This window comes from Coregonus clupeaformis, chromosome 16, assembly GCF_020615455.1.
Source record: "Coregonus clupeaformis isolate EN_2021a chromosome 16, ASM2061545v1, whole genome shotgun sequence".
Lineage (NCBI taxonomy): Eukaryota > Metazoa > Chordata > Actinopteri > Salmoniformes > Salmonidae > Coregonus > Coregonus clupeaformis.
The window spans coordinates 30,430,489-30,458,363 of NC_059207.1; the positions used below are offsets into that span (position 1 = coordinate 30,430,489).

General features: G+C 47.8%; 1 protein-coding gene across 3 annotated transcripts; it reads left to right on the top strand.

Annotated features, from left to right (window-relative positions):
* The first annotated feature begins 939 nt into the window (after positions 1-939).
* Positions 940-27,875, top strand: LOC121584933 (ectopic P granules protein 5 homolog). Of its 3 annotated transcripts, none has more exons than XM_041901193.2 (47): positions 1,308-1,788; positions 2,146-2,251; positions 2,435-2,533; positions 2,682-3,392; positions 3,511-3,771; positions 3,902-4,100; positions 4,257-4,393; positions 4,507-4,614; positions 4,808-4,881; positions 5,082-5,190; positions 5,306-5,420; positions 5,848-5,998; positions 6,105-6,254; positions 6,365-6,522; positions 6,693-6,844; positions 6,954-7,094; positions 7,227-7,388; positions 7,486-7,608; positions 7,686-7,948; positions 10,075-10,215; positions 10,440-10,584; positions 10,749-10,946; positions 11,110-11,217; positions 11,427-11,549; positions 11,882-12,048; positions 14,109-14,336; positions 14,417-14,540; positions 14,827-14,971; positions 15,840-16,011; positions 16,111-16,276; positions 16,455-16,597; positions 16,704-16,860; positions 17,007-17,201; positions 17,362-17,575; positions 17,687-17,862; positions 17,963-18,170; positions 18,288-18,363; positions 18,583-18,686; positions 18,769-18,944; positions 19,154-19,357; positions 19,529-19,738; positions 20,016-20,160; positions 20,245-20,487; positions 20,669-20,882; positions 20,960-21,172; positions 22,790-22,904; positions 27,139-27,875. In XM_041901193.2, the coding sequence occupies exons 3-47, from the start codon at positions 2,486-2,488 to the stop codon at positions 27,319-27,321; spliced, it is 7,755 nt and encodes a 2,584-aa protein (XP_041757127.1). In that variant the 5' UTR covers positions 1,308-1,788; positions 2,146-2,251; positions 2,435-2,485; the 3' UTR covers positions 27,322-27,875. The 3 variants fall into 3 exon arrangements, with proteins under 3 accessions (XP_041757129.1, XP_041757127.1, XP_041757128.1); XM_041901194.2 differs by having other exon boundaries at positions 20,672-20,882; XM_041901195.2 differs by lacking the exon at positions 22,790-22,904 and having other exon boundaries at positions 940-1,788; positions 27,139-27,289.

Consider the following 27,875-nt stretch of genomic DNA (forward strand, 5'->3'; position numbering starts at 1 on the left):
GAAACGTCTAGGATCAACAACGCTGCGAAGTGGTAGTCCACACATGCTCACAGAACAGGACCCCCGAGTACTCACTACCGAATTCCAAAGTGCCTCTGGAAGCAACTTCAGCACAATAACTGTTCGTCGGGAGCTTCATGAAATGGGTTTCCATGGATGAGCAGCTACACACAAGCCTAAGATCACCATGCACAATGCCAAGCGTCGGCTGGAGTTGTGTAAAGCTTGCCGCCATTGGAGCAGTGGAAACGCGTTCTCTGGAGTGCTGAATCACGCTTCACCATCTGGCAGTCCGACGGACTAATCTGGACGGACCAACCTGGGTTTGGCGGATGCCAGGAGAACAATACCTGCCGAATGCATAGTGCCAACTGTCAAGTTTGGTGGAGGAGGAATAATGGTCTGGGGCTGTTTTTCATGGTTAGGGCTAGGCCCCTTAGTTCCAGTGAAGGGAAATCTTAATACTACAGCATACAATGACATTCTAGACGATTCTGTGCTTCCAACTTTGTGGCAACAGTTTGGGAAGGCTCTTTCCTGTTTCAGCATGACAATGCCCCTGTGCACAAAGCAAGGTCCATACAGAAATGGTTTGTCGAGATCGGTGATCGGTGTGGAAGAACTTGACTGGCCTGCACAGAGCCCTGACCTCTACCCCATCAAACACCTTTGGGATGAATTGGAACGCCGACTGCGAGCCAGGCCTAATCGCCCAACATCAGTGCCCGACCTCACTAATGCTCTTGTGGCTGAATGGAAGCAAGTCCCCGCACCAATGTTCCAACATCTAATGGAAAGCCTTCCCAGTAGAGTGGAGGCTGTTATAGCAGCAAAGGGGGGACCAACTCCATATTAATGCCCATGAATTTGGAATTAGATGTTCGAGGAGCAGGTGTCCATATAATTTTGGTCATGTAGTGTAACGTGAGCATTTTTCTACCCTAAAAAATAATAATTACTTGCATGAACACGTAGTTTTTTAAACATAACGTTTGCAACACAAATCGATAGGGTCAGTGCTAGCCGGAATCCTTGGGACTTCCATACCCTTAACCATAACCCTTACCTTAACCATTTTAAATGTAAACGTCAATGGGTTTGGGACGTCCCGAATAGCACGGACCAAATCGATACGGTAACTAACATGAATGTAGGCAGAGAGGTAGAAAGAGTCCCAACTCGGCAGAAAATCTGACTCCCTCCAGCAGGTGGAGTCTTTTCGACAACACAAGCAAGGAGTTTTTGTATGGAGATGCCCCCGATAGGAGGTCAATGAGAGAGTAGATCGAATATAAGTTTCGTAATGCATAAGTTGTTACGCGTCTGATATAAGTAGGACACGTGACATCCGGGCAATTTTGAGAAAAAACACTTTATATCGGAGTTGTCTCGAGATGTCTATGCGTATTCGATGCATAAGGCTAGTAGCGTAGCGCCTCTCTCCATTGAATACAGGCGGTTGACGTCAACAACCCTCATCGAATATTTAGAAATATATTACAATAATGAGATGTATCCATCAGTCCAAAGAAAGGATACGCGGGAGTTAGACAGCCCGCCGTGCCGCTTTGTGCACAACGACTGCCATTGTTAGGGCAGAGAGACATGTATCTTGTCATTATATCCATAATATTTGATGTAGGCTCTTTTTGTGTTACGTAAAGAGGGTGCAGGAGTCATGTGACGAAATATTATCGCGATAACTGTTCCTTCCTGGAACAAAACAAATGACAGCTGATGTGTTGCCAAATGTCATTTCGCTGGCGTTTATCAAATTGTTTTACAAAGGTAGGTAAAATTGTTACTTTTTCTAGGGGTTTATCCTACAGTTTACAGCTGATCATTATAGCTAACGTTAGCTACACCAAAAATACTGGTGGTGCTAGCTAGCTATATGTCCTTGTTTTCGCACTCCTCGAGAGCGCTACTTGTAGCTAGCTAGCTAGTAACGTTAGTTTAACGACAATATATTTTCCCCAGTTTGTTTAAGATAGCTAGATGGCAGAGCTTATTTGGAATCAGCTGACAGTGACAGGTAAACAGGGGTACACTGTGCTAGCCATGATGACAGACGGGAGAGGGGAGGATATGTTTCGTTTTCCCGACAATAGCTAACTCTAAATAGCTAACCCTTACCCTATACAGCTCGACACTGGAGACTGGTCTGAAACCACGCCTATTTGGTCGCAAGAACAGCCTTCATGTAAAGATAACACACATAGCTAGGTGATTGTGTATCATCAGTATTCACGTGAGTAAATGAGTGGTGTTGTTTTGCTGATGCATGAATTACAGGATTATCATTGGCCCTGTTTTGGCAGCCAGGACCAAGATGGCTAATGTGAGATTAGAAAATAATAATGTCCCAGAGACTGTGAGCTGACTGAGCTCTGTTGTGCTCCAATTAAACAGACCCACTGTTTTCTCACTCTAGAAGCCTGAGGGTGAATGTGGTGTGAGGAGCAAGGTGTGAAGGATATGACAGATGGAGGCAGTGAGACAAAAGAAGTCCAAGACCAGCAGCAGGTCTCAGGTATGTACAGTACGTTCCTGTATGTCCCTGAGGACAGACTCCTGTCTGATTATGAAATTATGGGGAAAGCATATGATAGTATGTATTACCCAGTCATTATTCATGAGTATTAACCAGGCAGACTACTGTTGTGTGTTACCCCCAACAGGACAGGAAACAGAGGCAGAGTGGAGGAGTGAAGAGTGCCACAGCTCGCTCTGCTGGTTGTGATGAGGAAGCTGGTGCTGCTACCCCACCCAGCTCTGAGTTCACAGACGTCCCCCTCAGTCTGCCATACGAGGGGACAGAGCAACAACAGGGTCTAGCAGAGGCATCAGAGACTTTATCAGAGACATCACAACCATCAACACAGATATTACCACAGACATCAGAGGAATCATTACCAGCATCACAGACACTATCATCATCCACATTATCACAGACATCGCTGACATTATCATCAACCTCACCCCAGACACTAGCAAAGCCCTCTGAGGCAGAGCCAGAGAAGAGGGATGAGGGGAGAGGAGAAGCCCAAGGGGCTGAGCTCAGAGCCCAACCACAGAGCACTGAGGTGGGGAGAGAGACCCAGAACAAAACCCACATCCAGACCCAGCCCTGTATATCTACAAAGCTTGAGACACCCTTGGCCCCCAGCGCCCCTGCCCTCTACCCCTTACTACCCACACTGGAGGAGGGCTCCCTGATGCAGCTGCATGAGGAGGCTCTGCGGGCCTGTGGGACAAGGGGCCCTGCTGTTCTGCCTCTAGGGGAGCAGGAGTGTCCTCCCAGTCTGGAGCCTGTTGTGGAGGTGGCTCTGTCTGAGGGCTCCAGGACCAGACTGTACCCTGAACTACCCCAGCCCAGCCCAGAACTACAGGTAACCACACACATCCTATGACCCATTGTGGGCTCGAAGCGCTTTATATTACAAATCTATCAATGTTATTTTAATAATATTTATTTATAGTGTCGACTGTGTTGTGTTTTTCCTACAGGCATTCTCATTGGAGCAGCTTAGTGTGTGGGAGCCTGGTGGGGGGATGTGTGTGTGGGTGGAGGGGGTGGAGGTGTGTGCAGCCCGGTTCGCAGTGTTGGCCCGGCAGGAAGGCCACGAGCTGACGGACCTCCTGCAAAACTACTGGCGCTGCCGCAGACAGCTGACACACGCACACACACAGCTCCACACACAAACCTCTGACTGTAACACCACACAGAACCGACTCTGGAGCTTCAGAGATGAACAGCTCACACTTCAGGTGTGTGGTTAAATAGACAATGTTAGTATACAACTTAGCACATAACACAAAAGCTACAAAGTTATACAGTACACTTCTGTTCTTCATCTCTCTCTTTCCCCCACTCTCTAAACCCTTTCTTTCTTTCCAGGGTGTGTGTGGGGACCAGTCCAAGGTGTATGGCTACCACCGCTTCCAGCAGGCTGACTTTAGTGAGGCTGTGTTGGTGGAGCTGCGGAAGCTGTTTGAGGCCCGCACTGAACTCCTGCACCAGAAGGTGGCGCTGCATGCATACACAGCCCTGCTGTCACGTCTTCAGGTGGAGTCATACTTACACTGCCTGCTCCACGGTGAGAACACACTCTCACACAAACACACACACAGACGCACACACTGTACATACAAATACGCACAGGTGGGATTTAATTTAATATTCAACATATTGTACACATGGTTAATGTGTTTCTTTGTTTAATTAGTCAAGTGTGTATGTGTGTGTATTGTAGATATGTGTGATACCCAGAGCCAGCCCAGCTCCCTCCTCCCCCTGAAGGAGAGCATCAGTGTTCTCTTCAGCTTCACACGGAGAGTCCTGGATGACACGCAGTTCCAGACAGACATCCACCTCTGGCTGCAGAGACTGGTACACAGACACACACAGTGAACCTCAACACTAGCCCTGGTACAGCAGTACCAGTTGTCCCACCTGTTGTGCAGTTTAATCACGCTATGTGTGTGTGTGTGTGTTGTGTATAGGTGGCAGTGTTACTGCGTGTGGGGGGATCAGGAGAACACCTCTACATGTTGAACCATCTGCTGTGCTGTTCTGCAGGGGTGGGCAAGTGGGCTGCAACCTTCTTACAGGTGAGACACACCCTCTATCTAGTTTGTTTAATGTTTTGATTTCCTCTAAAGTAGGCCTGGTTTATGAATGAAGGCTCACTCCACTATTTCTGTATGCTTATTGGCAGGTTATCATATTTGGTTAACGATGCCATCATTGCCAGGTAAGGTTAGCAGTCTTAATTAAAACATGCTTGGGGGGGGGGTGTTTCAGATCCAGGTCCTGGGAAATCCCTCAGGAGTTCAGCAGTTCATGCAGGCTCTTGCCATCCTCATGTCTCCAGTCAGGTAAAGAACCCTAACTTCTCACTCTGGCCCCTGACCCCTAACCCTACATGTCACCATCCTCATGTCTCCTGTCAGGTAGCCCTAACCTTGACCTTTCATCCCTAATCCTTACCTATTTACGTGATTTTTTAGTTGAACGTGCACATTTCAAGGTATAACCCTTTGGGTTTTTCCTCTGATCGTTGACCTTTCATCTTTAGACATCGTGCTGAGTTCATGAGCCACATGAAGCCCTGTGAGAGTCAGAGTGCTGCAGCCTCCGGCCCTGAGTCTGGCAACTGGACCCTAGTGGATGAAGGTGGAGAGGAGGTAACCATGCATGTGTTGGTGTGTGTGGTATTTCAGGGAACTGGACCCTAGGAGCGTTGAGGTAGAATTGTTGTAAGGTTGCTGATGTGTGTGTGTGTATGTGTGTGTTTTTCAGGATGAGGACCCAGAGAGCAGCTGGTTGTTACTGTGTGAAGAGGACCTGATCTCTCTGCTGTCCCAGTTCCCCTTCCAACAGCTCTTCACACATCTGCTGGGGATGAGCAAGAAGGGTTTGTGTGTGTGCAAGTGTCTGTGTGTACTTGTTTTCCTACATTATCAGGACCCCAATGTCCTAACATTTCACCCGAATGTCCTGAAAATGTAGGAAAACAATAACTTTTTTGAAAAGTCAGGACCTGAATTTGTTCAAATGCTATTTTAAGTTTAAGGTTTAGGGGTTAAGGTTAAGGGGTAGGGTTAGGATTAGGGAAAATACGATTTTTAATGGTCAAACATTTTTACACTCCAAAAAGTCCTGACATTTCACGAAAATAAAGCTGTGTGTGTATGTGCGTGCGCATGTGTTGTCATGTAGTTGTATTTGACTGACGTAGTAATTCTGTTATTCTAGTGACTGCTTTTTGGCTGTGTCTTCAGATGTGTGTATGCAGCTATGTGACTGTCTCACCAATAAATGGATGTTGTCTGTCTGTCTAGGTGTGTATGAGCCCAAGGCCTGCTCCAGTCAGAAGATGATGCGTGTGTTTGCGTTCGCCTCGTCTCTGATCGAGCTTCTGGCTGTGGGTCTACACACCTACAACAGAGCTCGCTACCGCCAGCTCGTAAAACGCATCGGACACACCATACGGTAAGACACCCACACACAGTACATTTAGATGGAGTAGATATATTTAGATCTAGATGTGTTTGTAAAGGTGTGTAACCACTGTCTCCTGTGCGCTCCCTCTCTGCAGGATGACGGTGTGTTATGTCAGTGATCACTGGGCCCAATATGTGAGTGTTGCTGGTCCAGCCCGGCCCAGTACCATCTCTCTGGAGAAACTACAACTAGAATACGACCATCTGTTCCTCAGAGCTGTGCTACATGTCCTCAGAAACAAGAGGTGAGAGAGGGAAGACATGTAATGTTTTTGGCTATCTATTCTTGCAAGGCAGTAAGAATATTGATTTTGAGAGTATGGGGAGTGTGTATTATCTGACGGTGTTCTCCTAGGTTGGGTATCTGGCTGTTCATGTCAGAGATGCCCTATGGAACCCTGTCCAGTTCCATGCTGTGGAGAATTCTGTATGTGATGCAGTGTGCAGAGACCGCTGCACCAGACACACTCAACTCTACAGACAACACATACACCTGCCTACAGGCCCTCCGAGGTACATACACACATAATGATGATAGGAATTCATTGTATTCATAAAGTACTTTAAAAAAAAAAAAACAATGTGCTAAAAAAACAAACACAGAATAGAGCACAATATCATACATTCACACAGTGTGTCAGCACAGGAGCCATGCCTTAATGATGTACTAACATGTATTGCAGAGCCGAGTCACCAGGAGAGGTTTGAGAAATGGCTGTGTGAGGTCAACAGTTCTGATGGAATCTCTCTCCTCACGGCACTAGCTCACATGGCCATGCCTACCCACCACTCTGACCCCACCTTCATTACCACTATAGCTCTCCTCGTCTTCCAGGTAACACAAACACACACACATTATTTTTTCCCATTTTCACACGGAATGAATAGAGGTCACAGCAAAGCTGGCTGCCAGGGTCACCCTATATTTCTCTCCCTCCCTCCAGGTGTCCTATGTCAGTGTGTCTACGAGGGAAACCTACTCTAAGGTGGGGCGGGAGCTGCTGGCCGCCATAGCAACCGCTCATCCTTACATTATCTCAGTCCTGCTGGACAGACTCAGAGAGACCATAGAGACAGTCGGCATGGTAAGTGTGTGTGTGCGTGGCCTCTGTCAACTGCTGGGGTTGCTGTGGAAAGGAGGGGGGTGAAGACTTCAAGTGTAACAGAGGTGGTTCGGTTAAGTACACCTGCATGTTGATTAGCCTTGTGTATGTTAGGTGGCGCTGTACCTCTGTAAGGAGCTGCCCCTGTTCCTGTGGCGTCCTAGCCCGGAGGAAGTGTGTGTGATCGGGGGCTGGCTGCTCCAAAAACCCCTCTCTGCTGTGGAGAACAGCCTGGCCTGTGTCCTACTGGAGGGGCTGGACTGGGGCTACGCACAGGTACTATACACACTGCTACTATGCACACACACACACCTAACCCTACGTTGAGTTTGAGTGTGTACAGTGTGTAATGTTGAGTGTGTGTGTCTTATAGGATGGGACTCTGGCCCTGCCCTCCTCTCTCCACAGTGAAGTTGCTCTGCTGGTGGCCGAAGCCTATCAGAAATACCTCACAGACAAACCATACAATGGACTCATCTCAGAGGGAATCAAACAGGTAACACAAACACGCACACATCATACACTCATCTCATCTCTGAGGTTAACACGTCTCTCTCTGTCTCTGTCGATCAGGTGTCCTACCTGGCTAGTGTTCTCCGTCTGGGTCTGTCTCCTGAGGCTTCCTTCAGCCAGTGGGCCTGGCAACTGTTGCTAAGGCTGAAGCTCCATGGCAACACCCAGTACCCTCAAGCAGCCTGGTCCACCTCCGGTTCTTCCCCTAACCCCTCCCCCGAGCTCACGCACACCCCCAACATGCACCCTGTTCTAAGGGCCGTAAAGGCGGGCATTCCCATTGGCTGCTACCTGGCCATCGCCATGACAACTGTAGGACACAAGTATGACCATCTGCTCTCTCTCTATCGGAATCACTTTATTCGCCAAGTACATTAACAACATACGTGGAATTTGACTTAATGAATAGGTGCTGCCAGCAATAGACAAATGTACAAACAGAATACAGACAGAGGGATTTAAACAAAGTCAACATACAGAATATACAATATAAATACAGTAAACATAAAACTCTAGAGTATAGGCTGAGCTACAGTGAGGATATACAATTTACAGTGGGGATATCTATATATGTAGAGGGAGGGATGCTGCTGTGACGTGTGTGTGTGTATATATATATATATACACAGTGGGGGAAAAAAGTATTTAGTCAGCCACCAATTGTGCAAGTTCTCCCACTTAAAAAGATGAGAGAGGCCTGTAATTTTCATCATAGGTACATGTCAACTATGACAGACAAATTGAGAAAAAAAAATCCAGAAAATCACATTGTAGGATTTTTAATGAATTTATTTGCAAATTATGGCGGAAAATAAGTATTTGGTCACCTACAAACAAGCACTCTCACAGACCTGTAACTTCTTCTTTAAGAGGCTCCTCTGTCCTCCACTCGTTACCTGTATAAATGGCACCTGTTTGAACTTGTTATCAGTATAAAAGACACCTGTCCACAACCTCAAACAGTCACACTCCAAACTCCACTATGGCCAAGACCAAAGAGCTGTCAAAGGACACCAGAAACAAAATTGTAGACCTGCACCAGGCTGGGAAGACTGAATCTGCAATAGGTAAGCAGCTTGGTTTGAAGAAATAAACTGTGGGAGCAATTATTAGGAAATGGAAGACATACAAGACCACTGATAATCTCCCTCGATCTGGGGCTCCACGCAAGATCTCACCCCGTGGGGTCAAAATGATCACAAGATGGGTGAGCAAAAATCCCAGAACCACACGGGGGGACCTAGTGAATGACCTGCAGAGAGCTGGGACCAAAGTAACAAAGCCTACCATCAGTAACACACTACGCCGCCAGGGACTCAAATCCTGCAGTGCGAGACGTGTTCCCCTGCTTAAGCCAGTACATGTCCATGCCCGTCTGAAGTTTGCTAGAGTGCATTTGGAGGATCCAGAAGAGGATTGGGAGAATGTCAGATGAAACCAAAATATAACTTTTTGGTAAAAACTCAACTCGTCGTGTTTGGAGGACAAAGAATGCTGAGTTGCATCCAAAGAACACCATACCTACTGTGAAGCATGGGGGTGGAAACATCATGTTTTGGGGCTGTTTTTCTGCAAAGGGACCAGGACGACTGATCCGTGTAAAGGAAAGAATGAATGGGGCCATGTATCGTGAGATTTTGAGTGAAAACCTCCTTCCATCAGCAAGGGCATTGAAGATGAAACGTGCCTGGGTCTTTCAGCATGACAATGATCCCAAACACACCGCCCGGGCAACGAAGGAGTGGCTTCGTAAGAAGCATTTCAAGGTCCTGGAGTGGCCTAGCCAGTCTCAGATCTCAACCCCATAGAAAATCTTTGGAGGGAGTTGAAAGTCTGTGTTGCCCAGCGACAGCACCAAAACATCACTGCTCTAGAGGAGATCTGCATGGAGGAATGGGCCAAAATACCAGCAACAGTGTGTGAAAACCTTGTGAAGACTATCAGAAACGGTTTGACCTGTGTCATTGCCAACAAAGGGTATATAACAAAGTATTGAGAAACTTTTGTTATTGACCAAATACTTATTTTCCACCATAATTTGCAAATAAATTCATTAAAAATCCTACAATGTGATTTTCTGGAATTTTTTCCCTCATTTTGTCTGTCATAGTTGACGTGTACCTATGATGAAAATTACAGGCCTCTCTCATCTTTTTAAGTGGGAGAACTTGCACAATTGGTGGCTGACTAAATACTTTTTATCCCCACTGTATACTGTCTTGTGAAGAAGTGTACATGGCGCAAAAGCAGTATAGCGCAGTTTTTAGTATTACAGGTCAGTGATGCAGTGTTCGGTGCAGTCGCTCAATCCCTATGAGCCCTATGGCCGGTTGGTGAGGGCCACAGCACAGTGACACCATACAGACACACATCACCTGTGTGTATAAAGTCTCACTCTGTACTATTGTGTGTAACATCTCTCTCTCTGTCTGTCTGTCTGTTATCCCAGTCTGGAGGTGTTTTGCACAGAGGGAGTGGATCTGTTGAGGAGTCTGATTCAGTCTCAACATCTGAGAGCTGCTGTCCATCTACTGGACAACATCCTCCCTCCTACCTACCCTCTCAGCTTCTACCTGCTGAAGAACACACAGTAAGATATACACACTACACACTATGTCCTAGACACTACATCCTCCATCTACTGGACAACATCCTCCCTCTTTTCTGTTTGATCAGCTTCTACAGTTAACTTTCAGTACCTTTTACCCCTCCCTAAACGAAACTGTAAAATCCCACTAAAATCTCACAAAACTGGTGGGCTGTGGTATTGCTGTGTTTGGACTACAATATACTCCCTCCCTCTCTCTGTGCCAGGTTTGTGGGCTGTGTCCAGTTGTTCCTGCAGTGTGACGGTGTGTGTCCTCAGGGTGTAACACAGCAGGTCACTCACAGGGTGGCGCCACTCTTCACTGGAGGCACCTATGGGGACATGGTACGCCTGCTCAACAGTGTCATACAGGTATGTGTACACACCTAATACATATCCATCAGAACTGGTGTGAAACATGGGGTTAACCAAACTTATGGATCAGTAGTTTGGCCAACTAGAACTGGATGCCATGTTACTGCCTCTGAACATTCCATTAATCTATTCATGATGAGTGTGTGTTTATTATCTTTCAGACTCACGTGGTGGAGAGTTCTAGGCCAGGTCGTGTGGGTCCGGCAGCGGTTCTAGAGTTCTGGGTGGGAATTCTAACCCAGCAGAACCTGTGGTACCGAGACAGAACCGTTGTATTCCTGATGGATCAGATCTGTCGTGCTGCCTTCACACACCACCAGGAGGAGTGTGTACAGAGATTACTGTACCAGCAGCACAAGGTATGTACACACACACACAGAGACAGGAGAGTCCCATATATTTAAGCTGTTATGCTTATTTTGATCAGTGTGTGTTATTTTTGTGTGAAGAAAATGTACACACACAGAGTACACACACACTGTAGCTCAGTCTGTGATGCTCTCTGTCGCACCCCTCTGGTAGATTGCCTTAGGTTATCATGGAGACCGGGGTCTGCTCTCTTCCCTGGTTGGCTGGATCGCTGGAAATGCCACACCCTCATTCATTGAGGGCCAATCGATGAGCGGGGAGGTGAGAACTTTAACCTCAGTCCTATCTAACTTCTCCTATCCGTGCTGTCATTCTGTGTGAAACAGAATTACTTTATTTTGCTGCATTTCCCAATGAAATCTGCACAAAAAAAAGGCTATTGTCTGTAGGTGTGGTTTTATATGTGAAATGATAACTCTGTGTGTGTAGGTGTGGTTTTATATGTGAAAATGATAACTGTGTGTGTGTAGGTGTGGTTTGCGTGGCTGGTTTTGAACATGGAGGGGATGTTTGAGGAGGATTCTCAGCTGAGACGCTGTGTGGAGCACGAACTACTGTCTGACCCCAACCTGTCACCTGACCAGGCCCTGAAGGTACACACACCACACACACTCCAACCTGTCACCTGACCAGGCCCTGAAGGTACACACACCACACACACTCCAACCTGTCACCTGACCAGGCCCTGAAGGTACACACACCACACACACTCCAACCTGTCACCTGACCAGGCCCTGAAGGTACACACACCACACACACTCCAACCTCTCACCTGACCAGGCCCTGAAGGTACACACACCACACACACTCCAACCTCTCACCTGACCAGCAGAACAATAAAACGATGAGAGATTTATAGGCCTTAATCTGAGAAACATGATGTTTGTGTTTCACTATCTTTATGTTTCTTGTGTGTGTGAGACAGAAGGCCCAGCAGCGGTTGAAGCTCCCAGTGGCTCCATCTCTGCAGCGGCTGCAGGTGTACAGGTGGGCGTGTCAGGCTTTGGCCACACCCCCTGACCACCCACTACTCCCCCTCGTCTGGCAGAGGTTCCTGCAGCTCTACCTGAGACAGCCAGGACCTGAGTATGGGTACGACACACACGCCTAACACCATAACCTCTAGGCCAGGGGTTCTCAAACTTTTTGGGGCCGGGGACCCCTTTTTTGATAGCAAATTCATCAGGTACCCCCTCATAATCAGAACACAACTCGGGTGAGATGATAAATAGCATACAAAGTGTTTTACTATGACTTCTGCAGTGCATGGCTGGATGAACCAAGTCTTTGGCCCTACATACATACGTGTGTATATATGTATGTATACATACATATGTATGTGTGTATATATATATGTGTGTGTGTGTGTGTGTGTATATATATATATATATACAGTGGGGAGAACAAGTATTTGATACACTGCCGATTTTGCAGGTTTTCCTACTTACAAAGCATGTAGAGGTCTGTAATTTTTATCATAGGTACACTTCAACTGTGAGAGACAGAATCTAAAACAAAAATCCAGAAAATCACATTGTATGATTTTTAAGTCATTAATTTGCATTTTATTGCATGACATAAGTATTTGATACATCAGAAAAGCAGAACTTAATATTTGGTACAGAAACCTTTGTTTGCAATTACAGAGATCATACGTTTCCTGTAGGTCTTGACCAGGTTTGCACACACTGCAGCAGGGATTTTGGCCCACTCCTCCATACAGACCTTCCCCAGATCCTTCAGGTTTCGGGGCTGTCGCTGGGCAATACGGACTTTCAGCTCCCTCCAAAGATTTTCTATTGGGTTCAGGTCTGGAGACTGGCTAGGCCACTCCAGGACCTTGAGATGCTTCTTACGGAGCCACTCCTTAGTTGCCCTGGCTGTGTGTTTCGGGTCGTTGTCATGCTGGAAGACCAAGTAAGACCCATCTTCAATGCTCTTACTGAGAGAAGGAGGTTGTTGGCCAAGATCTCGCGATGCATGGCCCCATCCATCCTCTCCTCAATACGGTGCAGTCATCCTGTCCCCTTTGCAGAAAAGCATCCCCAAAGAATGATGTTTCCACCTCCATGCTTCACGGTTGGGATGGTGTTCTTGGGGTTGTACTCATCCTTCTTCTTCCTCCAAACACGGCGAGTGGAGTTTAGACCAAAAAGCTCTATTTTTGTCTCATCAGACCACATGACCTTCTCCCATTCCTCCTCTGGATCATCCAGATGGTCATTGGCAAACTTCAGACGGGCCTGGACATGCGCTGGCTTGAGCAGGGGGACCTTGCGTGCGCTGCAGGATTTTAATCCATGACAGCATAGTGTGTTACTAATGGTTTTCTTTGAGACTGTGGTCCCAGCTCTCTTCAGGTCATTGACCAGGTCCTGCCGTGTAGTTCTGGGCTGATCCCTCACCTTACTCATGATCATTGATGCCCCACGAGGTGAGATCTTGCATGGAGCCCCAGACCGAGGGTGATTGACCGTCATCTTGAACTTCTTCCATTTTCTAATAATTGCGCCAACAGTTGTTGCCTTCTCACCAAGCTGCTTGCTTATTGTCCTGTAGCCCATCCCAGCCTTGTGCAGGTCTACAATTTTATCCCTGATGTCCTTACACAGCTCTCTGGTCTTGGCCATTGTGGAGAGGTTGGAGTCTGTTTGATTGAGTGTGTGGACAGGTGTCTTTTATACAGGTAACGAGTTCAAACGGGTGCAGTTAATACAGGTAATGAGTGGAGAACAGGAGGGCTTCTTAAAGAAAAACTTAACAGGTCTGTGAGAGCCGGAATTCTTACTGGTTGGTAGGTGATCAAATACTTATGTCATGCAATAAAATGCAAATTCATTACTTAAAAATCATACAATGTGATTTTCTGGATTTTTGTTTTAGATTCCGTCTCTCACAGTTGAAGTGTACTTATGATAAAAATTACAGACCTCTACATGCTTTGTAAGTAGGAAAACCTGCAAAATCGGCAGTGTATCAAATACTTGTTCTCCCCACTGTGTGTATATATATATATAAATTATTTTTTTGATTTGGCCGTGGACCCCCTGCAGTACCTCCGCGGACCCCACTTTGAGAACCCCTGCTCTAGGCTGCATCTGGTTCTAAATTTAGTAATGTTCTCATTGTCCCCCTGTTTCTGTTGTCTGCAGTCTGGATGCAGGGGGCTGTATTGGTCGTCGGTTCTTCCAGAGCTCGTCTCAGGCTGTGTTACTGAGAGATCTGAGACAGAGACTACAGGAGGTGTCTGACTTCCACCATGCCGCCAGCCAGGCCCTGAGGGTGCCCCCCCCACACACCCCCAGCCAGGGAGAGGACCGCCCCGACTCCCCCCCGCCTCTCTTCCTCACTTCTCCACATCTACACACAGAGCTGGTCAGGTACGTACAGCTACAAGCCCCTCCCCTTAACTCTGTTGTGACTGGCTGTTTCCCAGGCTGATCTGATTGGTTGCTTCCAGGCTGTTTGGTGTGTTTGCCGTGTGGTTGGACGATGAGACTCTTCAGAAGAAGGAAGTGTATCTGCCCTCTCTCCCACCACAGTATGACCCCCACAGACTGGCCAAGGTCATGCACAAACAACAGGTGTGTGTGTCTCGTGTGTTTGTTGTGTATACCGAGAGTTTTTCCTTGCCACTCATGCCTCTGCTTTGCCTTTGATGTATTGCATTGGTTGATAGATGTATTGTATTGGTTGATAGATGTATCGTATTGTATTGGTTGATACATGTATTGTATTGGTTGATAGATGTATCGTATTGTATTGGTTGATACATGTATCGTATTTTATTGGTTGATACATGTATCGTATTGTATTGGTTGATAGATGTATTGGTTGATAGATGTATCATATTGTATTGGTTGAGTGTAGGAGCTGTGGGTGGAGTATGTGGACCAGGAGCGTGTCCAGTATGATGAGAGGGAGGTCCTTGATCTCTGGGAGAAAGTGAAGAATGAACCCACCTTCATACAGAGCAACAACCCTGCCTTCACTGACTACACCAACCCCAGCGCAGGTACACGCACATGAACACAGCCTCAGTACATAGCAGGTACACAACAAAGTTGTGACTGAATGAATTCCATTTTATTTTCGTGTCAAATTGCCAGTTGGCAACCCATCCCTTACGGGATGAATTGACACATAAACAAACATTACAATAATTCACTGTGATAAATCAGTGATCATTCTTCCGGTGTTCTGTGCTGTGCGCACCGCATAAAGAGTGAAAAGGAAATATAGTAAATAAGGTTATCCAAGCAATAATTGTATTCCTAGAGCAGTAATAATACAAATAAATACAGTTAAATAAATACAGAGAAAAGAAACAGAAGGTGTTTGAACCAAGTCTGACACAAAGAGAAGATTCAAGTGTGAGACAAGCCTACACACAATCTGCATGCATACGTGCCATTCGCTATATAGGAGCAAAATATTTGTATAATTTAATTATAGGTCAACCTTTTTCTTTTATTCCAGGCTTTATCAAAAAATTCCGCAAACGGAAATACACAATGGACAAAAAAACATTTCTGTTTTTCCCTCATGGCTCAGCCACATAATGCCAGGGTATATCTGGTGGGCTTTCTGGAATAAGGACAAGCGTATATCGTGGTAGAAAGGACAATAGAGGATCAAATGAGTTTCATTCTCTATTTCATCGAGGTCACAATAGTTACATAGTCTTTCCTCTTCCATTTCACCACAATACCGACCTGTTTCAATACGCAGAGGCAATATCCCTGATCTTACCTGTGCACATAGCAATCTCTTTCTTTTAGGTAGGGTGTACATTGGAAATTAATCTAGTGCTACAAACCAAGCTGTCTTGTTATTGTCATTGTTGCAACCGTGTGTGTGTGTGTGTGTGTGTGTGTGTGTAGCGAGGAAGCGTATTCAGTCTAACCTGCAGAAGCACGCTATCCCTCGGCCACTCCCCCAGCTGCAGTCGCAGAGAGCTCCAGTACCAGACGTCCCCTCCGCCTGCCTCACTGACCCTGCTGCTGCCTCCACTCTCCTACAGCAGGACCTCAGCTGTCTGCAGGAGCAGGCCAGGTACACACACACACACACACACACACCAACCATCGCGCCATTGATGTATACCCGTATGTGATGTTTTGGGACATGGCTCAGTGTGCTTGGTGTGTTCAGGTTTGCAGTGTCTCGGGAGGCCCAGCAGGTGGCACTGGAGTCAGAGCTGCTGGAGAGTCTTCCTCTGCTCTACAGGAACAGACCAGAGCAGGTTACCATGGCGCTTGAGTGCAGAGGGCAGAGGGGGGGCCAGCCCTGCCAGGGAGCTGCACACATCACTGTGACGGTAGGACTTTTATATGAGTCTATTCTGTTTTGATAGAATTTTCAGAATGGGCTGATTCTGCTTGACAATCCCACTAAGAAAGGGTGATACCATGATTATGCCATCCTACGACTGCTTTTAACTGACTGTTCAAATAATGTAAACATGCATCCTCATTCCCATCTGTGTGTGTGTGCAGTGCGAGTGTGTGCAAAAGCAGGAAGCAGTGGAGACTCAGATCGTGTCTCTGCAAAGCGACATTAAGCAGCTGCAGACGGAAGCCAAGACTCCTCCCCCTCAGAGCCTTGCCCAGGCTGCAGTACACACCGAGAACTTCATTACGTCAGTACACACACATTCACACACACCATACTTGTATTAATTATTTCTCAATAATACTTTTTTATAGTCATATGTGCCATAAAGTAAATAAAATGTGTGTGTGTAGGGCTCTGGTGAATTTGTACAAGGCCAAGCCGACGGCAGCAGTGCAGAATGTAGGAGTGGCTGCCTTCTACAAGGTTGTCTCATTTGTCTGTGAAGACACACTCCGCCACCCACCCACCCGCCAGTACCTCTCCTCCTGCATCGAGATACTGGGACAGGTACTACACACACACAAACTCATTTCATACATGTTTGATGTGACTGTGTGTGTAGGTGTTTATCCAGTGTGTGTGTGTGTGTGTGTGTGTGTAGATGTTTATCCAGTGTGTGTGTGTAGGTGTTAATCCAGTGTGTGTGTTTGTAGGTGTTTATCCAGGGCACCCAGGCAGAGTGTGGGCGTGTCCTGAGCACTATCCTTGAGCAGAGACGTCTGTGTCCCCTCCTCTCCCCTTTCTTCACCCCAAACGCAGCGCCCAATCAGCTTGTCTCTCTCTACAAGGAAGTGGTGACATCACTGCACCCTGACAGCGCTGATGTCATCTTCATGCTGCTCACTAAGGTCAGCCTCAACCTTCAGAAAGCCTTGCAGGACCACCTTAACATACAGAACACACACATCCTTCACACAGAACACTTCCACCTCGACACATCACACAGACAACTGGAGGCCTGTGGCATTGCTATGTTAGGATGACCAGATCCTTTCTCTCCCTGTGTAGTTTGACCTGAGTGCATGGCTGAGTAAGGCCGAGCCAGTGTTCTCGGAGCGTAGCAGGCTGGTAGAGCTGGTCCACACTGCTCTGTGTTCCTGTGGCCGTGACCCTGAGGCTGATCTCCTCACGCCCTTTCACCTCTTCACACGACACTGGACCCTGCTGCTCAAACACCACTTCCCTGACCACTACAGCGACTGCCTGCGCCTGCTCATGACCAGTAAGATTTGTTTGTTTGCTCTAAACTGTGTTCGCACATGCACTGATTGCGGACTTCAACATGCAATGTGTATGCAGACTTCTAAAGTCTGTTTGTGTGTGTCATTGTCAGGTTCGACAGAGCAGTTGCTGAGCCCAGAGTGTTGGAGGGTGACTCTGTGTGTGCTGGGCATCTCTCCTGCCCCCTGTAACACCAAAACCACAGCAGAGCCTTCCGGGACCGCCGATACCCCCAAACCCACATCCACCTCCCCCAGCCAAGCCCACATCACCCTCTCTCCTCAGCAGGTGAGTGCTGAAAGTCCTCACTAAATCCACATATTCAATACTGTTCTTTTACAATACAGTTTATTTACCCCTGCCTTGTCTCCTGATTGGCCCTCCTCAGGTGGAGGAGACGGTTGATTGGCTGTGTGAGTATTTTCAGCGTTGTCGTCTCAGTAAGTCGGACCTCCGCAGCTTTGGCCTTTACTCCGCCTGGGCACCATACGTCAGTGAGGTCACCACGTTCTGGGGATATCTGATTGGCTACCTCATCGACCTGCAGCTCAGCGCCTGCGCCAGGGAGCCACTGGGGGGAGCCAGAGTACTGAAAGGTACCAGACACAGTTTCTGCTGTTTTTCATTAAGTCATTCTGCTTTTTTTCCCCAGTCGCTGTTGACAGATCTCCTCCTCCCCACCTCTCATCTCTTCCTCTTTCTGTCTCTCTCAGCCCTGCAGGATCTACACAGTAAGATGGTCCGACTATTTAAGCCCTGGATCCTGGTTCTGGAGACAGACGATGTCAGGTAAACACACCTCCCTATCCCTCCATCTATTTCTCTCCATCTTTGCCACTGTCTTTCTATCTCACTCACCCCTTTCTTACTTCGCCTTGCATAACACTCACAAAAATAGAGGCCTGTGGCATTGCGCTGTTTGGACTAGAATATGTTCTCTTCTCTCTCTCCTCTCTCTCTCACACGGTCTCTCTCTTTTCTTTCTGTCCTCCTTTCTGTCTCTCTCAGTAATCCAAGGTGTTATCCCTGGTTGGAGTCAGATGCCAGCGCTGCAGGCTGTCTTGTGGGACTCTACACCCAGCTCACCCAAACACTACACTACAAGTTCAGAGGTTTGTGTGTGATGTTAGATGTCATGAAAGTCATTCATGTGTTTGAGCCTACATTTAAGATACCCATAAACGTGTGTTCCAGACCGCCTCCTCCCCGGGCAGCGTGGAGTTCTGTGGCTGTGTCTGATGCAGTACTGTGACAGCTGCAGCTCTCCTTGTACTCCAGAGTACCTCCTCTACCTTTACCACACACACCTCCGCAGCCTGCCCTGGACACACCTGCACCCCGATACACACCTCATGGAACAGCTCTTCAATGTAAGACCCTAGCCCTGACCCCTTACTCTGACCCCAGTCCTTAATCCCTAACCTCAACCCACAACTCATTGGATTCCTAAAACAAACTGACTCCTCGTACACTTTGAGTATCACAGTTAATAGGACTTGTTTGTGGGTAGTGCTGTGTGATGTAGCATAAGGGAGGTGTAGAGTGTTTCTTTACCCAAGGTTAATCTGTTCTCCTGTAGGTGGAGAGAGGAAGTCCTAAGAGCTGCTTCCTGTTCCTGGGGGCAGTCCTCTGTGAGGTCAACTGGGTCAGCGTTCTGAGTGACAGCCTGCAAACTCCGGCCAGCTCTAACAGGAACATACACACAGACTCACACAAGATGCTGGTGTATCTGCTCTACATGCTGGTGTTCCTTACTAAAGAAGAGCAGCTTCTCAGCCAACCGGTGAGTGAGTATTAGGACACTGGATAGATGCATTTGTGTTTGTACACGACTTCATATTCGCGTTGTTTATTTATTTATGTATTACCTCATTATGACTGGTGTGTAGCTCTGTTAAAAACTCCCCATGTCGGTGGGTCCCTGGTTTAGCTTATTTTCCCCTCTGTCCTCCAGGACTCCCCTCTCCTTAGTCTGTTGGTCCAGTCCGCTTCCCTGCCATGGCACCAGGTGGACCATTCCTCCTACCAAGGGATCATGGGATATGTAGGTACCCACTACCCTCACGCTCTGCTGCTCAGCACAGACTCCGCCCCTCAGACGCTTCTCCAATCACTACGCAGCGCTGCTGGGCTACAGCCACGCCCCCACGGGACGCCATACCAGGTGAGAAAGAGGGAACACAGAATGTCACCGTCCCTCGCTTTCTCTAGTTTTATCATTAACAGACAGTCAATCTCTCCTCACTCTATTATAGACAGTCTCTTTCATTACCACAGACAAAATGAATGCACTAATCTCCCTCTCTCTCTCTCTCTCTCTCTCTCTCTCTCTCTCTCTCCCTCTCTCCCTCTCTCCCTCTCTCCCTCTCTCCCTCTCTCCCTCTCTCCCTCTCTCCCTCTCTCCCTCTCTCCCCTCTCCCCCTCTCCCCCTCTCTCTCTAGGAGGAGACGTTGAAGGCCGGTGTGTGTGTGCACTGGTGTGTCCAGTGCCTGGTCTCTCTGGAGCAGAGTGGCAGCATCAGTCTTGGAAACCTGGAGACGCAGCTAGAGACACTTCTGGACAGCATCATCACCTTCAACCCACCTGGTAAGAAATCTTCATATTCATCATCATCATCATCATCACCTTCATCAATAACCTCGCTCTGTCTCTCTCTCTGTGTGTGTGTAGAGGTGGGCTTGGAGCAGAGGCACATGGCGTTCTGTAGTCTGTTCTGTGATTCGTTGGCTTTGCTGAACGGAGTGGGCGTGTCTACAGGCGAGGCCCTGGCAGCTCGTGTCATTGGCTGGCTAGACAGGAAGGGGCAGGGTTTCCCAGTGCTGCCGCTCCTGACAGCTTGCTCCCGTTGCCTAGCGTCCGTACGCCACATGACCCGCATCACCGAGGCTTGCATCACCGCCTACTTCACCCATGGTAAACACGGAGACAGTAACCATGTGAGGGGTTTAGCAGGGAAGGTCTTAGGGGAGGATCTATGTCAGGGTTTGTTAGCAGGGGGTACTGGTGACGGACAGATGTATTTTATTTCACACATGAGGTGAAAACCTCACTATCTCTTGCGCTCCCCTCCATCTCTCCATCTTTCTCGCTCTAGCAGAAGAGGAGGGTGTGGGGTGGGGTCCTGTGTTGGCGTCCCTGCAGGTGCCTGAGCTGACCGTGGATGACTTCCTGTCTGAGAGCCAATCAGGAGGCAGCTTCCTGACACTCTATGCTTACATCCTGCAGCGCCTCAACACGGAACACACAGCGGCCAATGAGAAGAGGACGCTCGCTCTACTCAACACATGGACCAGTCAGGTCTTCCCCAGGTCTGACCCCCCCCCATGTGTGTCTCTGTGTGTTTATGTGTGTGTTTGTTGTTAATATCATTTTTTCTCTCTCCCAGTGGTCCCTATGATGAGGCCAAGTTGTTCCTCTGGTGGCACAAGGCCCTGTGTGTGTCTGTGGAGCATCTGCAGCAGGGGCTGGGGGAGGTCCCAGCCGTGGTAGCGGGGCTGCGGCAGCTGCAGACACGGCTCTCTCAGATGGGAGAGGAGAGACTCAGCTCAGGACTGCTGGGGGCTATAGGATTGGGCCGCCGATCACCCCTATCCAACAGGTACACACACTCACAGACATACTGTATTCAGACCCCTTGACTTTTACAGCATTATTCTAAAATTGATTTAAAAAATAATAGTCCTCTGCAATCTACACACAATACCCCATAATGACAAAGCGAAAACAGGTTTTTAGAAATGTTTGCAAATTTAATAAAATAAAAAAACTGAAATACCTTATTTACATAAGTATTCAGACCCTTTGCTATGAGAATCAAAATTGAGCTCAGGTGCATCCTGTTTCCATTGATCATCCTTGAGATTTCTCTACAACTTGATTTGGAGTGCACCTGTGGTAAATTCAATTGATTGGACATGATTTGGAAAGGCACACACTTGTCTATATAAGGTCCCACAGCTGACAGTGCATGTCAGAGCAAAAACAAGCCATGAGGTCGAAGGAATTGTCCGTAGAGCTCCAAGACAGGATTGTGTCGAGGCACAGATCTGGGGAAGGGTACCAAAAAATGTCTGCAGCATTGAAGGTCCCCAAGAACACAGTGGCCTCCATCATTCTTAAATGGAAGAAGTTTGGAACCACCAAGACTCTTCCTAGAGCTGGTTGCCCGGCCAAACTGAGCAATCGGGGGAGAAGGGCCTTGGTCAGGGAGGGGACCAAGAACCCGATGGTCACTCTGACAGAGCTCCAGAGTTCCTCTGTGGAGATGGGAGAACCTTCCAGAAGGACAACCATCTCTGCAGCACTCTACCAATCATGCCTTTATTGTAGAGTGGACAGACTGAAGCCACTCAGTAAAAGTCACATGACAGCCTGCTTGGAGTTTGCCAAAAGGCACCTAAAGACTCTCAGACCATGAGAAACAAGATTCTCTGGTCTAATGAAACCAAGATTGAAGTCTTTGGCCTGAATGCCAAGCGTCACGTCTGGAGGAAACCTGGCACCATCCCAACGGAGAAGCATGGTGGTGGCAGAATCATGCTGTGGGGATGTTTTTCAGCGGCAGGGACTGGGAAACTAGTCAGGATCGAGGCAAAGATAAACAGAGCAAAGTACAGAGAGATCCTTGATGAAAACCTGCTCCAGAGCGCTCAGGACCTCAGACTGGGGCGAAGGTTCACCTTCCAACAGGACAACGACCCTAAGCACACAGCCAAGACAATGCTTCGGGACAAGTCTCTGAATGTCCTTGAGTGGCCCAGCCAGAGCCCGGACGACTTGAACCCGATCGAACATCTCTGGAAAGACCTGAAATAGCTGCGCAGCGATGCTCCCCATCCAACCTGACAGAGCTTGAGAGGATCTGCAGAGAAGAATGGGAGAAACTCCACAAATACAGGTGTGCCAAGCTTGTAGCATCATACCCAAGAAGACTCAAGGCTGTAATTGCTGCCAAAGGTGCTTCAACAAAGTACTGAGCAAAGGGTCTCAATACTTATGTAAATGTGATATTTTATTTTCAATAATTTTGCAAACTATTCTAAAAACCTGTTTTTGCTCTGTCATTACGGGGTATTGTGTGTAGATTGAGATAAAAAAATAAATACAAATGTGTATAAAGTCAAGGGGTCTGAATACTTTCCGAAGGCACTGTATATACACCTTCTGTGTTTACTGTGTTTATCTTTTGGTAACTCCGGTGTGTGTGCATGTTTAGGTTCAGGGTGGTGGTGCGCAGTCTGTCTGCGTTTCTCTCAGTCCAGATTCCCTCAGAGGACCAGGTCCGCCTCCAGCCCAGCACTGACCAGCAGCTGACTGCTAAAGCACAACAGGTACACATACAGTGGCTTGTGAAAGTATTCACCCCCCTTGGCATTTTTCCTATTTTGTTGCCTTACAACCTGGAATTAAAATGGATTTTTGGGGGGGTTGTATCATTTGATTTACACAACATGCCTACCACTTTGAAGATGCAAAATATGTTTTATTGTGAAACAAATAAGAAATAAGACAAAAACAGAACTTGAGCGTGCATAACTATTCACCCCCCAAAATCAATACTTTGTAGAGCCACCTTTTGCAGCAATTACAGCTGCAAGTCTCTTGGGGTATGTCTCTATAAGCTTGGCACATCTAGCCACTGGGATTTTTGCCCATTCTTCAAGGCAAAACTGCTCCAGCTCCTTCAAGTTGGATGGGTTCCGCTGGTGTACAGCAATCTTTAAGTCATACCACAGATTCTCAATTGGATTGAGGTCTGGGCTTTGACTAGGCCATTCCAAGACATTTAAATGTTTCCCCTTAAACCACTCGAGTGTTGCTTTAGCAGTATGCTTAGGGTCATTGTCCTGCTGGAAGGTGAACCTCCGTCCCAGTCTCAAATCTCTGGAAGACTGAAACAGGTTTCCCTCAAGAATTTCCCTGTATTTAGCGCCATCCATCATTCCTTCAATTCTGACCAGTTTCCCAGTCCCTGCCGATGAAAGGTGTTCTCGGGGTGATTAGAGGTGTTGGGTTTGCGCCAGACATAGCGTTTTCCTTGATGGCCAAAAAGCTCAATTTTAGTCTCATCTGACCAGAGTACCTTCTTCCATATGTTTGGGGAGTCTCCCACCTGCCTTTTGGTGAACACCAAACGTGTTTGCTTATTTATTTCTTTAAGCAATGGCTTTTTTTACCCACTCTTCCGTAAAGCCCAGCTCTGTGGAGTGTACAGTTTAAAGTGGTCCTATGGACACATACTCCAATCTCCACTGTGGAGCTTTGCAGCTCCTTCAGTGTTATCTTTGGTCTCTTTGTTGCCTCTGATTAATGCCCTCCTTGCCTGGTCTGTGAGTTTTGGTGGGCGGCCCTCTCTTGGCAGGTTTGTTGTGGTGCCATATTCTTTCAATTTTTGAATAATAGATTTAATGGTGCTCTGTGGGATGTTCAAAGTTTCTGATATTTTTTTATAACCCAACCCTGATCTGTACTTCTCCACAACTTTGTCCCTGACCTGTTTGGAGAGCTCCTTGGTCTTCATGGTGCCACTTGCTTGGTGGTGCCCCTTGCTTAGTGGTGTTGCAGACTCTGGGGCCTTTCAGAACAGGTGTATATATACTGAGCTCATGTGACAGATCATGTGACACAGGTGGACTTTATTTACATTTTTACATTTTAGTCATTTAGCAGACGCTCTTATCCAGAGCGACTTACAGGAGCAATTAGGGTTAAGTGCCTTGCTCAAGGGCACATTTACGTCATTTAGCAGACGCTCTTATCCAGAGCGACTCACCAATTGGTGCGTTCACCCTGTAGCCAGTGGGATAACCACTTTACAATTGGGGGGGTAGAAGGATTACTTTATCCTATCCCAGGTATTCCTTAAAGAGGTGGGGTTTCAAATGCCTCCGGAAGGTGGTGAGTGACTCCGCTGTCCTGGCGTCGTGAGGGAGCTTGTTCCACCATTGGGGTGCCAGAGCAGCGAACAGTTTTGACTGGGCTGAGCGGGAACTATGCTTCCGCAGAGGAAGGAGCCAGCAGGCCAGAGGTGGATGAACGCAATGCCCTCGTTTGGGTGTAGGGACTGATCAGAGCCCGAAGGTACAGAGGTGCCGTTCCCCTCACTGCTCCATAGGCAAGCACCATGGTCTTGTAGCGGATGCGAGCTTCAACTGGAAGCCAGTGGAGTGTGCGGAGGAGGGGGGTGACGTTAGAGAACTTGGGAAGGTTGAACACCAGACGGGCTGCGGCATTCTGGATGAGTTGTAGGGGTTTAATGGCACAGGCAGGGAGGCCAGCCAACAGCGAGTTGCAGTAATCCAGACGGGAGATGACAAGTGCCTGGATTAGGACCTGTGCCGCTTCCTGTGTAAGGCAGGGTCGTACTCTCCGAATGTTGTAGAGCATGAACCTGCAGGAGCGGGTCACCGCCTTGATGTTGGCGGAGAACGACAGGGTGTTGTCCAGGGTCACGCCTAGGCTCTTCGCACTCTGGGAGGAGGACACAGCGGAGTTGTCAACCGTGATGGCGAGATCATGGAACGGGCAGTCCTTCCCCGGGAGGAAGAGCAGCTCCGTCTTGCCAGGGTTCAGCTTGAGGTGGTGATCCGTCATCCATACTGATATGTCTGCCAGACATGCAGAGATGCGATTCACCACCTGGTTATCAGAAGGGGGAAAGGAGAAGATTAGTTGTGTATCGTCAGCGTAGCAATGATAGGAGAGGCCATGTGAGGATATGACAGAGCCAAGTGACTTGGTGTATAGGGAGAAAAGGAGAGGGCCTAGAACTGAGCCCTGGGGGACACCAGTGGTGAGAGCACGTGGTGCGGAGACAGCTTCTCGCCACGCCACTTGGTAGGAGCGACCGGTCAGGTAGGACGCAATCCAGGAGTGAGCCGCGCCGGAGATGCCCAGCTCGGAGAGGGTGGAGAGGAGGATCTGATGGTTCACAGTATCAAAGGCAGCAGACAGGTCTAGAAGGACAAGAGCAGAGGAGAGAGAGTTAGCTTTAGCAGTGCGGAGAGCCTCCGTGACACAGAGAAGAGCAGTCTCAGTTGAATGACCAGTCCTGAAACCTGACTGGTTTGGATCAAGAAGGTCATTCTGAGAGAGATAGCAAGAGAGTTGGCTAAAGACGGCACGCTCAATAGTTTTGGAAAGAAAAGAAAGAAGGGATACTGGTCTGTAGTTGTTGACATCAGTGGGATCGAGTGTTGGTTTCTTGAGAAGAGGAGCAACTCTCGCTCTCTTGAAGACGGAAGGGACATGGCCAGCGGTCAAGGATGAGTTGATCAGCGAGGTGAGGTAGGGGAGAAGGTCACCGGAGATGGTCTGGAGAAGAGAGGAGGGGATGGGGTCAAGCGGGCAGGTTGTTGGGCGGCCTGCAGTCACAAGTCGCAGGATTTTATCTGGAGAGAGAGGGGAGAAAGAAGTCAAAGCATAGGGTAGGGCAGTGTGAGTAGGACCAGCAGTGTCATTAGACTTAACAAACGAGGATCGAATGTCGTCAACCTTCTTTTCAAAGTGGTTGACGAAGTCATCCACAGAGAGAGAGGAGGGGGGGGGGGGGGAGGATTCAGGAGGGAGGAAAATGTGGCAAAGAGCTTCCTAGGGTTAGAGGCAGATGCTTGGAATTTAGAGTGGTAGAAAGTGGCCTTAGCAGCAGAAACAGATGAAGAAAATGTAGAGAGGAGGGAGTGAAAAGATGCCAGGTCGGCAGGGGAATTTAGTTTTCTTCCATTTCCGCTCCGCTGCCCGGAGCTCTGTTCTGTGAGCTCGCAATGAGTCATCAAGCCACGGAGCTGGAGGGGAGGACCGAGCCGGCCGGGAGGATAGGGGACACAGAGAGTCAAAGGATGCAGAAAGGGAGGAGAGGAGGGTTGAGGAGGCAGAATCAGGAGATTGGAGGGAGAAGGATTGAGCAGAGGGAAGAGATGATAGGATGGAAGAGGAGAGAGTAGTGGGAGAGAGAGAGCGAAGGTTGCGGCGGCGCATTACCATCTGTGTAGGGGCAGAGTGAGTAGTGTGGGAGGAGAGCGAGAGAGAAAATGAAACAAAGTAGTGGTCGGAGACATGGAGGGGAGTTGCAGTGAGACTAATTATGTGACTTCTGAAGGTAATTGGATGCACCAGATCTTATTTAGGGGCTTCATAGCAAAGGAGGTGAATACATATGTCCCCTGTAGCTCAGTTGGTAGAGCATGGCGCTTGCAACGCCAGGGTTGTGGGTTCGTTTCCCACGGGGGGGCAGTATGATGTATGCACTCACTAACTGTAAGTCGCTCTGGATAAGAGCGTATGCTAAATGAATAAAATGTAAAAATATGCACGCACCACTTTTCCGTTATTTATTTTTTAGAATTCTTTGAAAAAAGTTATTTTTTTAATTTCACTTTACCAATTTGGCCTATTTTGTGTATGTCCGTTACATGAAATCCAAATAAAAATCCATTTAAATTACAGGTTGTAATGCAGCAAAAGAGGAAAAACGCCAAGGGGGCTGAATACTTTTGCAAGGCACTGTACACACACACACACACACACAACAGTTGCTCAGCTTATGTGTTTCATGTGTGTTTCTAGGCTCTGGTTGTGTTGGAGTCCATGCCCAGCAGTAAACAGTATGCTGATCTAAAGGACTCTATAGGAAAAGCTGTCCAGTTCATCCACTACCCAGGACACTGTCTTAGAGATGGACCTCGCCTCCTTTCTCTGCTGGCCAACCTCCTCTACCCAGACCACAGATACCTCAACATCATACGATAGCAGTGCCAGTTAGCATCGGCTAGCACTGTTACACAGTATGCTAAACAGGAAAAGTTAGAAATAGCAATCTATCCTGTGGTCAAAATTAGGGAACTACATTGGGAATATAGTGTCATTTGAGATGTGCACCGATATGCTAGTAGCCTACTAGCCATTGAATGCTGGAGCTGGACTGATAGCCATAATGGACTAGCTCTGACTGGACTGGACTGGATCTCAACAAAGAACATGATTTGACTGTTAGTGATTGTGGGACAACTATAAGTTTATCAGTTAAAGCTCTAGTTTATTAGTGTGTCATACTTAGGCATAGATTCAGTCAGATCAAGCGTTAACCGGCAATAGCCGACAACCGCATAGCTGATGTTTTGGCTGTGTCTGGAGTGTAACTGCGTTGGAGCTGTCAAATCGGTGAGTAGCTGCTCTTGATCATTGTCACGAAGCCACACCCGTCCCACTCACGTTAGTTCAGAATGAAAAAGTGTAGGCTATATAGAAATAATGAAGCTCAAATTGAAAATCATTCGAGATTACATCTCACATTCCAGTGTTCC